The following is a 14,562-nucleotide window of genomic DNA, read 5'->3' on the forward strand; positions in this document are numbered from 1 at the left end:
ATAACTTGGTGAAAACTAAAACATTTGTAACATAATAGACTGTTAGAGTATTATAGTTCCGCCTGCCCGTTATATTTTTTAAGCGTTGGCCTTACCTGCATTTAATGAGGGGGAAGTGTGTTTTGTTAAGTTAATGAACACTTTAGCTGCACGAGCTTAAATCGTAAATCTAATGAGTATTTTTAAAAACTGTTTTGAAACATATTCAGGTGAAAATAAAAGTTTGTCATATAAATACGATTTTTTTTTCGTATTTTCTTGTACAGTCCATCTGACGTAAGGCCGTCGTCAGTTGGTGACGCTGTGTCTCTTTGTTGGCTTAGCAGCGGCGACGTTTTGTTGTTATTTTCGCTGCAGCTGAAAAACAGGCTCGGATAATTTTGGTTTTCGTATTGTTCCACAATCAACATTTCACACACTGTAGACCTTAAGGTGTGCTTGTCACAAGTTGATAACCACCCTAGGAATGGACTCAGACGAGGGTTATAACTATGAATACGACGACGAGGAGGAGGAATGTAGCGAGGACAGCGCCGAAGAGGAGCCCGAGGACGACACCGTGGAGCTCGGAGAGGTGGAGTTGGTCGATCCCGTGGTGGCCGGCGGGGAGCGAGACGAGTGCGGTGAGACTGGCGGAGGTGGCCATGGTCCCGGTGAGGAAGAGGAGGACTACCGCTTCGAGGTTTTGACTGCCGAGCAGATCCTCCAGCATATGGTGGAGTGTATCAAGGAGGTCAATGAGGTCATCCAGGTAGGTATTTTGGTATGTCAGTGTTAGGAAAGACCGGGGTCCAGGCTTGGGTGAAGCGTAAACAGGCCATGGACGTTAGCTTAGCCGTTAGCCTGGCATGAGTAGTTTACTTGCTGGAAGTTGGCAGTTTTACAACAGTGACACGGTTTACAAAAGACAAAAAAACTTTTTTTCCTAATCAACTTATCACTCTTTTGTGTACGTAACGTTTGAAACGAAGATTTTGATAACTTTAAATTTGTGCATGAAAGTAACAATTTCCATGCAGATTCTGTTCCAGGAAGTAGTCTAATCCCTATTGAGAAGTTGGCAGTAACGTTTGCTAAGCTAATGCTAGCTTGCAAGGTAGCTAGCTTGCTAACTAGCCAACTGTAACCGTCCAACTAGCACCTTACTGGAAAAGCATAACGTCTTTGGTTCTAGATTTTGATAACTGCCAACTCACACTAGACGACAGTTGGAGTGCGTTAACCAAGCAGTTTAAACTTAACGTTACTGAATTTGTAAAATAACCCGACCGTTTACGTTATTATAACGTTGGACGAAAGGCTTGGTCATCGAGTTGGTTAGCAAGTTACATGCTAGGTTACCTGCTTTAACATTAACAAGCTATTTTATCACGACTTGCGAAAAAGTTTGGATGGATCACACGAAGACGTTATAATTTAGCAACGGTTCATGATTCATTTAGACGGGATACTCAGTGGAGCCCTTAGGCTTAGTGTTAACTTGGGCCTCCATTTCCTTTCACTTAGCTTCACTTGAGCACAGAATAAAATGGGAAGTGGTCTTGATAGACCTGTTCGTATTTACGTTTTTAATGAACAGCGTTGCATTTTACATATAGAAATGTTTGTTGTGTGTCATCATTGCACTATCAACAAGCCCTAAAAACTAAGGTGAAATACTAGTACTGTGAATACAGTACAGCCGCATGGCAGTCGTTTCTATAGCAGAATCAACTGACATGGTGATTCTTCTATAAATAGTATTCAGTCCTAACTTACTATTTTTCAGGTTTTAGCAAGCACTAACAAATAACCTTTTCAAAGTAAATTTGAACATCTGTTTTCAGAATTCAAGTTTTCAGTACGGAGAATGTGATAGTATTATAGTTAACTTCACTTTCACATGTCAAGAGTAAGTGGTTTTGCTTGGTCTCCGAGGACCCTTTGGATTTTTCTTTCTTTTTTTTGTTTTTTCATCTGTAAAGACTTTGTACACTGTCAAAGATTACACAGCAAACTTCAGAAAAACAAAACAGGCAAAACTTGCATGACCATTGGCCACAAATATACTGAGGTATTTTAATTATTATTTATTAGTATAACTTAGTACAATTAAACAACACCATAAACTACAGCCTCTAAAATGAGCATACAATTGAATAAGCACCTCTTTGAAACATTATAAACAAAAAACTGAATATTATAATTTTCTTGAAGGTAATATTTACTGCAGGGCTGTTTGCATTAGTTTTAGCTTGGTGTACCTAATAAATAGACAATTTAGTTTATTGGTATATTTTACTTTGTCTTGTTGTATGTTATCGATACATTGGCACCAGTGTTCTGCTGCAACATCATTCCCATTTCAAAATGGGATATAAAATTCTTATTGTCATGCATATTTAGAATATAATATACAAAATATGTTTGCACTGCATGTCTTTGAAGTTAACATGCCTCATCTTACCCAGGTATTCTGGGTAGACCCCTGAATACCTGTACACTGGGTAAACATCAGTGTAGTGCCTTCAATAGCCAGAGAAAGTGATTTTTATCACACTTTTCTCTTCATACACCAAAAGGTAAAACAAAAAGGTACAACAAATGATACGCCAATAGCAACATTCTGTGCTTTTATTACTAGGCCTAGTTTGTTGGGAAAATGGGAGTAGATTTCTGTTTTTTTCTGCTTGAATTATGGAACAGGTTTTGAAAAGCTAGGTTATCAGTGTTCTTTCATATCCCACTTTACTGCTCCCACAAGCAAGCTGCATTGAATCACAATGCAAAACAAATGTTTGTCTTATGTTATTCAAAGAAATTTTGTGGCTGGAGTGCAGCCTTGAGTCTTTTGGCCACAAGCAACTGATGGATGTTTTCCCTGACTGATGGTACGATTGTTTCTGTAACAACACACTCAGAAGTTTGAACCTTTACACTCCCCTCCAGTTCAATTCCTTGTTCTTTCTCTGTACATTAAAAAAGTGAAATCAGATATCTCAGTCTGGGTTACCCCCAATTTTTTACTCTCCTGATGAAAAAATTTCAACTCATACAGACACCATCATTTGTTTGAGTCTCTCCATTGACTCTGCATGCCATCTTTAAAATTCTTTGCTTTGTATAACTTAACTGCAAGGCAACATCAATCTTGAGTGGGTTTTCTTTCAGTTTGAACAGAGAACAAAAGGGATGTAACAGATAGAAAACCTGAAGTGACTCAACTGTGATTATTGAAGGCACCAGCTCCACTCTGTTCACAGAGTCATATACTCCTTGTATCAAGAGTTTAGCGTTGAATGCAGTATTTGTGTTGCCCGGGAGCACAAAATTGGTGGGAGCAACATATGTTTGTCATATCTCTGCGCATTACTCTATGGGCTTAAAGAATTTATGTCAAGGTACATGGTGGTGGCCAAGCACCTCACTAAGACACTTTATGTTGGGTTTTCCTTTAATTTGTAATCTATCTGCATATCAAACAGATATACGGATAGTTAGATAGATAGATATACCACATTCAGTGGTGTAGTTGAGCAGTGTGGATGAAAGACCACAAATCCACCAACTTCACTTTGAAACTGTTAGCTGAAATCTTTAGTGACATTACTGACTTTAGTATTCAATGTGGTTTTGCTGCCCTTTCAGGCAGAATGTAGGATTGTCTGAGTTTGATGTATTTCTACTAGTAAAATGGCTGGTTTCTGTGACACACCTGTAGTATCACATTTGGTTTCACAGTAGTATGCGTAAGGTGGCCCATTATACTTGTTGAAATTTTCACACAGTCCTGTTCAATTTGTAAACCATCACCTGTACTTGCATCGTTTTTTTTTTTTTTTTTTTTTAACAAAGTATACAGTGTCCTGGTGTATCGCATCATGAACAGCTGCCATTTTGCTTGGTCTACACACAGCAAAGATGTAGAACTTGTATTTCATTTGGAATGTACTCCGACCTTAGTTTCCCAATCTTAAGCAGCTACTGTGAAGAGAAAAATTTAAAAATTGAAACCTCATAGCGAATATTCCCTGGTGAATCATTTTCTAAAAAATTTCTTCAGATGGTGTCAGAAAGGAGTTGACTTTGTGGTCAACTCCAAGGCTGTAGTTTGTGGTGGTATTGCATTATATTTTACTGTAATGAAAGGTGTTTCAGATATGTTTGCTCAGTCCCACTGACATACATGGGTGGACAATGAATGTTAATGTCAACGAGAGCTACTAAATCTACAACTAATTTTGGTGATTACTTACTTAAATTCCTTAATTTCATCTAAGTTTATACCATTCTAGTCTAATACTAGGCTTAATCCACATCTGGAAAAAAATGGATCCTTACAGCAGTCTGTTCAACAAAAGAGATTTAAACTTTTAATAGGTGTAGAATTGTTGAAGTACCAGTTAATGAGCTTTTTATGTCAGTAATACCACCAATTATGTGTTGTTTTAGCGGAAATAGAAAATTGGCAGTAATTAAGTGTAAAATTCAGGGTTATGTCTGACGAACCCTTTCTCATTCCTCTAGAATCCTGCAACAATAACACGCATCCTTCTCAGTCACTTCAACTGGGATAAAGAAAAGCTTATGGAAAGGTAACAGTCTCTGAATTACATTCTTTATTTGCCGCCTTTGCCACCTGGGAGAGCTGATGTCTTCATGCTTTTTTTAACAAGAATTTCTTTTTCTTTGTTTCATTTTATACAGGTATTTTGATGGTAATCTGGACAAGCTTTTCTCTGAGTGTCATGTTATTAACCCCAGTAAGAAGCCTCGGATCCGTCCTCCAATCAACACTAGATCATCGGCACAGGACATGCCATGTCAGATCTGCTATCTGAACTTCCCCAACTCTGTGAGTCCCATAATGGCACCATCGTTCTATTGCATGAGTTGAACGTGCTTGTAGGTTTAAGTTGTGGTTTTACAATTTTTCTAAAATTGTCAGACACTGAAGCTGAGTCTGGTCTTGATAGCACAATGGATACTTAAGGCACATAACTTGTATAATGCAGGGGGGTGGGTTGCTAACTGACGCACTGTCACAGACAGTGATGTTTTTAGTCCTGTGTGGTTATGTGCAAGCTCAGAATCATTTTTCAGATCCAGTTAACTGCCTCAGCTAACACAGTCGTGAGAGAAATATAGGATAGGTATGGCTAACTTGACATCACTAAATCTGTTGTGAAGAACCGGGGTTAATGTTTTCTCATACCTTCTGTACCCAGATATAAATCAGTGAATGCAACTCACTGACAATTTAATTCAGCATTCACTACCATTGGTTAATTTCTTTTTCATTATAGTGATCTGATTGTAGTTTTCAGGCTAAGAGTGATATGATATTAACTTAAAATGTTAGCTGAAACTTGTCGCCCTGAAATCAGGCATCTTCCTACCAGCTGATGGCTTTGTCAGTTGGGGTTAGGATAGAAGAATGTCAAGCATGCCAAGTAGTAAAAATGCTCGAACAGTAAAATGTTCTAATGTTTAAGTAAAGATTACTAATACAAAGACCCAAGGGTAAAACTATTTTAGATTTGGATAACTGTTGAAAAGCCGAATGCTTCTATGTCCCCCTCACTTGGAAGTATCAGAAGGAAAACAGCAAATGCTGTAACAGCTTTGTTTAGTAGCCATGCTGTACAATTTCAGTAGGGATTTATTGTGTCCCAGAATTGGTCAAATTTGTGTACCTTCTTGACCCAGCCTTTCTCTACCAAGTGCCACTTTCTACTACACTTGCACTCACAATTGGGGAAAAAAAATGCTGGTAATTCGAAATTCAATTCGGGGGTAGATTTATGTGGATGTGACCTAAACAGCAGGGTGCCCATTATGCATGGTTACATACACTACTTTGCTGTGTGTACAGACTGGTCAAGGAAGTGTAATTGTTTGAGATCTATTCTGCTGACAAGCACATTTTCGTGAACAGCTGCAGACCAATGCAGTGATGCCAGAACATGTCTTAGAATTGTAGTAGATCAGGTTGATCCCTTCAACCGTTTTGGAGGACATGGTTACCCCAGACAACACAGTGCTCCCTGTGGTAGTGCAAGAGGTCATCCAGGGACAATATTAAAAAAAAAACACATTTATCAACAGAAGAATCTTTGAAGTCAAGTGGGAATAAATTTATCTGAATTAAAGACACACTGCCAGGTGTACAATTCCATTGCTATGATACAGTATGTTGTGTCAACAGAGGATTCATTCGTGGAGCAGGAGTTTCAGTGTCTCAGATATGAAGATATATTTTAATCTAGGATATTTGTATGTTTGAGTTTGTAGCACACAAAATTATCCATCAGTTATTTGAATGAGTTTGCTAAAACCAAGTTGTTTTGGCAGATCTCAGTCTTTTTCCTATAAATGGCATCACTCTGCAGCCTTTGATTAACCTGGTCACCAAAAGCGCATATGCTTGTGTGATCCTTTGCTGGTCTTATTTGAAATCAAATTAGATGCTTTTCTCTTACAGTATTTTACAGGCCTGGAGTGTGGACACAAGTTCTGCATGCAGTGCTGGGGAGATTACCTGACCACCAAAATCATAGAAGAAGGAATGGGACAGGTAACCACTGAGATTTACTGATCAGTGTTAGTCTTTTAATAGCTGTCTTACTAATGATTTGCCCTCTGTGTTGTCTTCTCAGACCATTTCTTGTCCTGCTCATAGTTGTGACATTTTGGTTGATGACAACACAGTCATGTGAGTATCTGTTTGTGCTTATATTTGTTTTGATGTCTTGTTAAATATTGGTCAGCAGTGATAAGCATAAGTAGATGTGACTGACCCATTCTAGTAATGAAAAGAGCAAGAAACAAAAAGGATTCCTCTTGTTTTTATTCTCTGATGTGAAATTATCATTATACAGAGACACACTACAAAAAAGTATTTAACAGTACTAGAAACTTTAAAGCAGAAGAATTTTACCAGGTATTGCTCTGTCATTAGATCACCACTTTACTGCTTTACAGTGTTTATGTTCAGCTCGTAGGGCAAAGAAATATACCTCCATACTGGAAGCATGGACAGTAATCGCTTGTAGCAGCCTTTAAGCTGACAGTAATTGTCTTAACCTACATTCTGCTCTCACCAGCTTGCAAGAGACCTAACAGTGGTTTCATTGATCAGTTTAGGGTACAACATGCACAGTAACATATGTCCTCCATGTCAATATTTAATGTAATGTAGTGCATGTTGTACCTTAGTAGTCTGGACTAAATCTCTTAGTTTTTTAATAATATAAAATGTGGTGTTGGTCCATGGTGATGTGAAAAAATAACAGAGTATTCTGACTGTAATTGCAATTCAAGAAAAGGTGAAACTGTGTAACTTTTTTTGTTTTTATTGCATTGATGCGTGGAAGGTATTTGCCAAGGAAGGGAGGTTTTACTAAAGTCATTCATTTTATGTACTTTTCCTGTAGGCGCCTCATAACAGATTCAAAAGTGAAGTTGAAGTACCAGCATTTAATTACGAATAGTTTTGTAGAGGTAAGCTCTGAGTTTTTTCCTCCTTAAAAGTGTATTGACATAGGCTGCAAAGCCTTGATTTATTATGTTGAGCTGTTCGGTTATTCATATGCACAACTTGGGAAAAACACAGACTTTCTTTGTACTTAAGCTTCCATGAAACTATGAGTTGATATTCTATTTCTCATTACTCCTTTTAAGTGCAATCGACTGTTGAAGTGGTGCCCTGCACCAGACTGCCATCATGTTGTCAAAGTCCAGTACCCAGATGCCAAGCCAGTGAGGTGCAAGTGTGGCCGTCAGTTCTGGTAAGAGAGCTTGGGAGAGTTTGGGGGAAAAAAAATGTATTAAACTATTGCGCACTGACAGTGACAGTGCTTGAATGTTGACTCTTTTTTTGTTGACGTTTAACTGTAATTATTAAGCATCCTTTGAATTTGACTCGTCACGCCTCTTCTTGTTGCAGCTTCAACTGTGGAGAGAATTGGCATGATCCTGTCAAGTGTAAGGTAAGCCAGTGTGGGAAATATTTTATAACTTTACAATAAATATGAAGCTATTTCTCTTGAGTTCTGTTAAGATTAGCATTCACTGTCAGCATGATTATTTCTTATTCTTGGTTTGATGCTTTTGTAGTGGCTGAGAAAATGGATTAAGAAATGTGATGATGACAGTGAAACGTCAAACTGGATTGCAGCAAATACTAAGGTATGGAATCAACATGCTCTGTTAGTTTTGCCCACTTGTAATGTTTTAGAAAAGTACTTGAGCCTTGAGCAGAGACTTACAAAAATAATTCTGAATCTTAATCCCGTCTCCACACAGGAGTGTCCAAAATGCCATGTGACCATTGAGAAAGATGGTGGCTGCAATCACATGGTTTGTCGGAACCAGAACTGCAAAGCTGAGTTCTGCTGGGTCTGCCTTGGACCATGGGAGCCCCATGGCTCAGCCTGGTAAGAACTGATAGCTTAAATGATTTGTGCACATGTTGAAACATTCTTCAAGTAGGTCTTTATTGATAGAGATACTTTCACAATATATGGAAAATATTTGACAAGAAGCATATCCTTCACAGATATTAAATGCAAATTGCCCTGTTATGTCATGTCTAAATGCATATCTGACGTCTGTCATGTTAAATATTTTATAGCATGAAAAAGCATTCATGAAAAGCATTTAAAGCATGAAAACATAAAATACTATCAAACAGGAGGTACTTGTGTTACAGTATTCTGGAAACCATTGATGATGGTTGTAATGTTTCAGGTACAACTGCAATCGCTACAATGAGGATGATGCCAAGGCAGCCAGAGATGCCCAAGAGGTAATACTCATATTAATATATCTTAAGACTTTTGCATACTTTGTCAAACATGCTACACGATGACACAATATTAGTGTGCAACATGCAGCCATTTATGCAACAGGTGAAACTGCCATTTGTAAACACACACAGAGAGCAGCACCCCCCATGTATTGTTTCCATCCTGCTGCACAGCCAGCAACAAAATATCTACTGAAATAATTAACAATATATTGTTTTTCACATACAAAGTTTTCCCCAAAACATTGGTAACGATACATGGAAGCTGTTGCCTGATAATAAATGTCTGTTACATCTTTGAGAATGTGGTTAGTTGTTGCACACTGAAGAGTTGTGTCTTTCCTGAAACACCTGTATTATGCTACGTAGATATTTGACATGTTGCTGATTATCCCGTACCCGCTGAGCTTGAATTGTTAGTCGAGTAAAAGCTGAATTGAGCGTGCTTGAGGTAAAGTCAGTTCCATGCTGTGTGTGTGCAGCGCTCCAGGGCAGCCTTGCAGAGGTACCTGTTCTACTGCAACCGCTACATGAACCACATGCAGAGCCTGCGCTTTGAGCACAAGCTCTATGCTCAGGTCAAGCAGAAGATGGAGGAGATGCAGCAGCACAACATGTCCTGGATTGAGGTGCAGTTTCTGAAGAAGGCTGTGGATGTGCTGTGCCAGTGCCGCTCCACACTCATGTTCACTTACGTCTTTGCCTTCTACCTCAAGAAGAACAACCAGTCCATTATTTTTGAGGTATGATAAAATGGAATTTGTTGGATCAGATGGCATTAATGTGAGCAGATTGTGAATGACATAAATAACAAGGACTACTTTAGTTTTCATATTTATAAGTCCTATTTGCGAAACAGTTAGTGCTTATCTTTTAAGTAACCACTGCTGTTATATGAATTATTGTAATAAAATTGTAGTAGTTGTGTTTGTAGTGCCACACTCGAGGCACTACAAAATAAATAGTTGGAAAAACTCCTGAACTAGTAGCAGACAAACAGGTGGGTAACTACATAACTTTTTAGTTAAGTTATCAAATCAGACTTTCACTATCTGGTTAGAATGGCATGTAATAATCAAATAACAGTGATATCACAATAACAATCAGCAAAATAATATTCAACATTTACTTGTAATGCCCAAATAATCAGTGTTACTTATACTTATGAGTCAAACTCAAGAGTTGTTACATGCCCATTTACTGGTATTAGCTGAAAAGAATATATACAGTATTCCTACTTATTGAGCTTTTTTGTTATTATGCAGTCATGAACACATCTATATGGCAACACATTTCAGTCTTGGGGATATCATCTTTTTGTTTCTGTCAAAGAGCGTTCTCTCGTCTTCAATCCTAAGGCCAGACTCAGATTACAGGAGTATTTAAAATTCTTAAAATTTGTTAAACCACATTCTGTCAGACAAAAAAAGACTAATTTTGCCACAAATCACAAACACGCTGGTATTACAGGATTAGCAATAGAAAATATCTTAGAATGTATTGTTAGATTATCTGGTGTTATGGAATTTTACTATCATTATAATGTTCTTAGGTAACCTGATGTGTCCTGCATGACTGGAACACATCATTTAAAATGTTTTTGTACCTCTGACCATGAAATGTAGCCACAGAACTAGTCTGTACACATCTATAGCAGCCCTACCCTTCACTCCAAGATAAGCAGACTTATCTTACACTTCCTTTTTTCCTTCTCATACTGATGTACAGTATGTGTGTACTTAGAAGCCTTCTTTGTCAGACATTGCAGACTCTGTCTGGTGTTCTGACCCTTTTGTAAAGGTTTGTTCATTTATAATATATAATATATTTTGATACTCAAAGACGAGGTTCTGCACCTTCTGTCTTTATTTCAGATTTCTACCACACTGGCGAGCATTAGCTTTCTCTCTCTGACACATGTTCATCTCCCTCATTTCTTCTATCATTCACACACACGCTCTCTTGACTCATATGATTTACCCCCAGCGCTTCTCTTTGTGTGTACAGTTATGACTTTTCTTGGAGGACAGATTATCCCAGGAAGTTCTGGCCACGTTTACATTCATCATCCGGCTCACTGGCAGCAGAACTAGTCCACTCACAAAGACCAAATTAGTCACCCTATTGTTGGGAGGGGCAAAAGGGAGGAAATCAGCCCACGCTTCCTGTAGTCTGAGCTAGACCTGGGACAGGACGCTCAAAATTTTAGGACACATGTTTCTGTTTTTTAATCTATGCTTTGGCAAAGAATTGTTTATCAAATTTTTGGTTCATCAGAACAACCAGGCAGACCTGGAAAATGCCACTGAGGTCCTGTCTGGCTACCTAGAGCGGGACATCTCCCAGGATTCCTTGCAGGATATCAAGCAGAAAGTACAAGATAAGTACAGGTCAGTGAAGGAAGAATCATAATCACTGTCTGCCACTGACAAGTGTGTGTGTCCTTGGACTCTAATAAAGCTTTCTTGTGTCTAGATACTGTGAGAGCAGGCGAAGAGTGCTGCTACAGCACGTGCATGAAGGCTATGAGAAGGACCTGTGGGAGTACATTGAGGATTGAGGACACGTCCCAATGCAACAGACTCTTGAGTATCTTGACAAACTAGAGCGCTGATGCAATTTAACAGGGCAGCACGGGCCTTCTGCCGCCTCTCCTTTGGCAAACCAACCACTTTTGCATCATTTTTCCTGGATTTGTTTAACAAAATCTTAAAAGTAAATTATATTTAAATAAAAGGTAGAGTAATAAAAAGAAAGTGTACTACAGTATTGTTAGCAACAGAGTGGAGTCTTGAGAAAGCAGAAAATCCATCTTAAACAAATACATCCTTTTGGCTTGTATTGTAACACCTCCCCTGAACTATCTTATTTTCCTCTGTTTTTTGCTTGTGAATCTTTTCTGTTTTGATTTTGACTTTTGTTTTTCCATTAGTGTGAAAATGTTTTCAACACAGCTTTAATTGTCCTGGCCATGTCTGCAATATGTGGTGAGATCCTTGTCTGGGTGGCTGAATGTCGATAAGCTGATTGCAAAGGGGCAAAGACATTTCGGGGGGGGCGGGGGAAGAAGAAAAAAAAAAAAAACAAAAGATCAAAATAGCAAGTCTGTATTTTTCAATTTGTAAATAGTCCATATGCATGGAAGTAAAAGAGCAAGAGTGGCACGTGTTTGCATAATTTTGAAATTTTGAAATATTTATTCTTTACCGATATTGAAAAAGGTGTACTTTTGCCATGTAGGTTGAGTCTGTTTACTCCCTCCATAGAGTGTGGAGGTTTGGAGGTCTTTGGCAATAAGGCATTCGCCCTATCATCCTCAGTCTCTTCAGAGCAGCAAGTTACACCTTATCAGTAAATCTAAATGGGGACTGATAGAAAGGGTTTCACTTACTTGCCAAGTGATCAGATAAAGGACTCAGTGAAAGTGCACTGCTGAGTTAGAAAATCAAGAGCTGAAAAAGTTTTACAGTTCAAAGGAAAGGCTGAACACACCGGCCCTGTGTCCCTGTATTCTAACCTTTTGACGTACCCTCTTAGTTGTTTTTAGAGGTGTTTAACATTTAAGAACATTACTAATCATTTGCAAGAGCCAAACTGAGTGACATTCACTCTTTTTTTTTTCTTTTCTTTTTTTCTCTTTCCCGACATGGCTTGAGGTAGCCCTCTTAAAGCTCAGCTTGCACCTTGGGGATTGAATGAGGGTAATAGAATGTACTGACAGCACAGCTTTGCAGTGCTGCTAATTGGGCTGGATCACTGTCAAACAGGGTCAGGCATTTGCATCACTCTTGCAGAGAGCATTTGGATGGCATGGGGCGGATAGTGGCCGTGCCTCTTTGAAGAGATCTCTTGCCTTGCAGTGAGACTGAACATTGCTTTAAACAGAGCTACACAGGTGGACTTGCGTGATCCTTAGGCAGATGAGGAATATAGGGCAAACTTCTAAAGGTTGTAGGACTGTTTTATAACGCTGTTATGCTTTTGCATTAAAGACTGTATTTTTCGCACATGGGTTGAGGATTCGACATTGAAATGTCAGTGCCCCTCCAGGTTTCGCATTGTTCTGTGTGGTGATTGCTCTGGTTGTCAAGCTCTCTGCTTGTAAATGCTCGTTCATGTCTCTGCAATGTGGCAGTCTTCACAAGATTGACTGGAGGGGACATGAATATACAGGCACTGATGCAAGTCAGAAGATGACACCAAAGTGTCAGCCATCATTAAAACACATCCTTTGCCCCAGTTTCAGATCTTTGGGGAATTCTCTCCCAAATGCTTCTTATGTGTTCAAACATTATTTTATCCTAGCAAATTATAAACTGTATTGTTTATTTGAATAAATGTCATGAGAAATCTCATTTTTGGGAGTACTGTGTGAGTCATTAGAGTAGGTTTGGTCTCAGTCATATTACTTACCCAAACATCCATGATGCATTACTGCGCTATGTATTTTGCGATGTAGTGTACTTCAGACCTTGGCAGAGCTGTGTCTTCCAGAATAGCGTGGAGTTCGTTTGGTGACTCTCACTGAATAATTTTTATTTTAGCCAAAACTGTCTACTTGCAGATTGTACGATAAAGATCAAGTGGTTGTTTGTATGATGTCGCTTTTGAATTTACTTTGTCTCTTTAAGTCACAAACCAATGATGACACAAGCTGAATGGATAATAACAAAAGAGGGGCTAATTTCACTAAGCTGTCTTGCAGGTTAAACACCAGCTATAGCTGTGATCATTAGGCTAATAGGCTCTCCAGGGCTCACTGTTTTCATTGTGTCTGCTAGTAGTTCATAAACATTTCATAACAATTGAAGTAACAGAAGCAGCTACTTACATGAAACTGAGACATCCAAAAACTTTTAATACTTTTCTACATATCTTTTCTTTATGCTATCAAAGGTGTTTTATTTCCTATTAGTGTAAAAATGTGGGAGAAATTAGTTGTCTGTTTTGGAGAAAATATTAAAGTGCAAAATGTTGCAAACATCATTCTGGCATGGGTGGTTGTTTGATAATGGACACAATGGTTTTTGTTGTGGCAGCAGCCAGTTTGATCACAAAAAAAAAGATCACTGCAATCAATATTTGATGTCTTTGTAAACTGTGTCCTCAGAAGACTACCACTGTGTACAGTGTCACTTGTACAAGGTAGGCCATTCCTTGCTAATTCAAATTCAAGCTTCCAACTCAACAGCACTTTAGACAGTTTAAAAGGGGAATTTGCAACTAAGAATTTTGCCACTGGATGGGGACAAAGACATTGTAATTCTAGGTTTCATATTTTAGGTGTGGCTATCCACCAAAGGCAATGTTTACAAAATTCTTGAAACTTGTGAGTTTAAAAAAAAAAGTAAATGAAGTTATCAAAAAAATATTTTGGGGGGAAACAATGATTCCGCGTTTTATGTCAAACATTTATTTAAGACAATTCAGTCTGCAGAGGTCTTAGAAAATGATACAAAAATTAAAATAAAATACAATTTGAAGTTAAAGACTTCAGGTTCACAGTGATTAAAAACACTGTGACATGGGAACATCTCAGCGTGTCTGTCATCAAAGTCCTCTGGAGAAGCTTAGTACAGGACCACATTAATGCCTGTCCAGCTTCAGTCACACACATTAAAACACCAACCACAATCATCAGGTTGAAAATCACTCTTTGCTATTATCACATACAAGACTGGCACTCTATTACTGTAAACCTATATACATGTGACTGTCACTGTTCAACAGTGAAACCCTTTTAAAATGTCTTCATGCCATTTGCTGGTTTCTTA

At 38.4% G+C, this 14,562-nt stretch overlaps 1 protein-coding gene across 1 annotated transcript; it reads left to right on the top strand.

Moving 5' to 3' along the window:
* Positions 1-309: 309 nt before the first annotated feature.
* Positions 310-13,143, top strand: arih1 (ariadne ubiquitin-conjugating enzyme E2 binding protein homolog 1 (Drosophila)). Its single transcript, XM_041039320.1, has 14 exons — positions 310-751; positions 4,507-4,574; positions 4,687-4,834; positions 6,464-6,556; positions 6,639-6,694; positions 7,416-7,482; positions 7,663-7,769; positions 7,928-7,970; positions 8,098-8,169; positions 8,287-8,417; positions 8,731-8,788; positions 9,271-9,531; positions 11,066-11,178; positions 11,264-13,143. Exons 1-14 carry the CDS (start codon positions 467-469, stop codon positions 11,346-11,348), a joined length of 1,587 nt encoding a protein of 528 aa, XP_040895254.1. The 5' UTR covers positions 310-466; the 3' UTR covers positions 11,349-13,143.
* Positions 13,144-14,562: the final 1,419 nt, after the last annotated feature.

Source organism: Toxotes jaculatrix, chromosome 5 (assembly GCF_017976425.1).
Source record: "Toxotes jaculatrix isolate fToxJac2 chromosome 5, fToxJac2.pri, whole genome shotgun sequence".
NCBI classification, from domain to species: Eukaryota; Metazoa; Chordata; class Actinopteri; family Toxotidae; genus Toxotes; species Toxotes jaculatrix.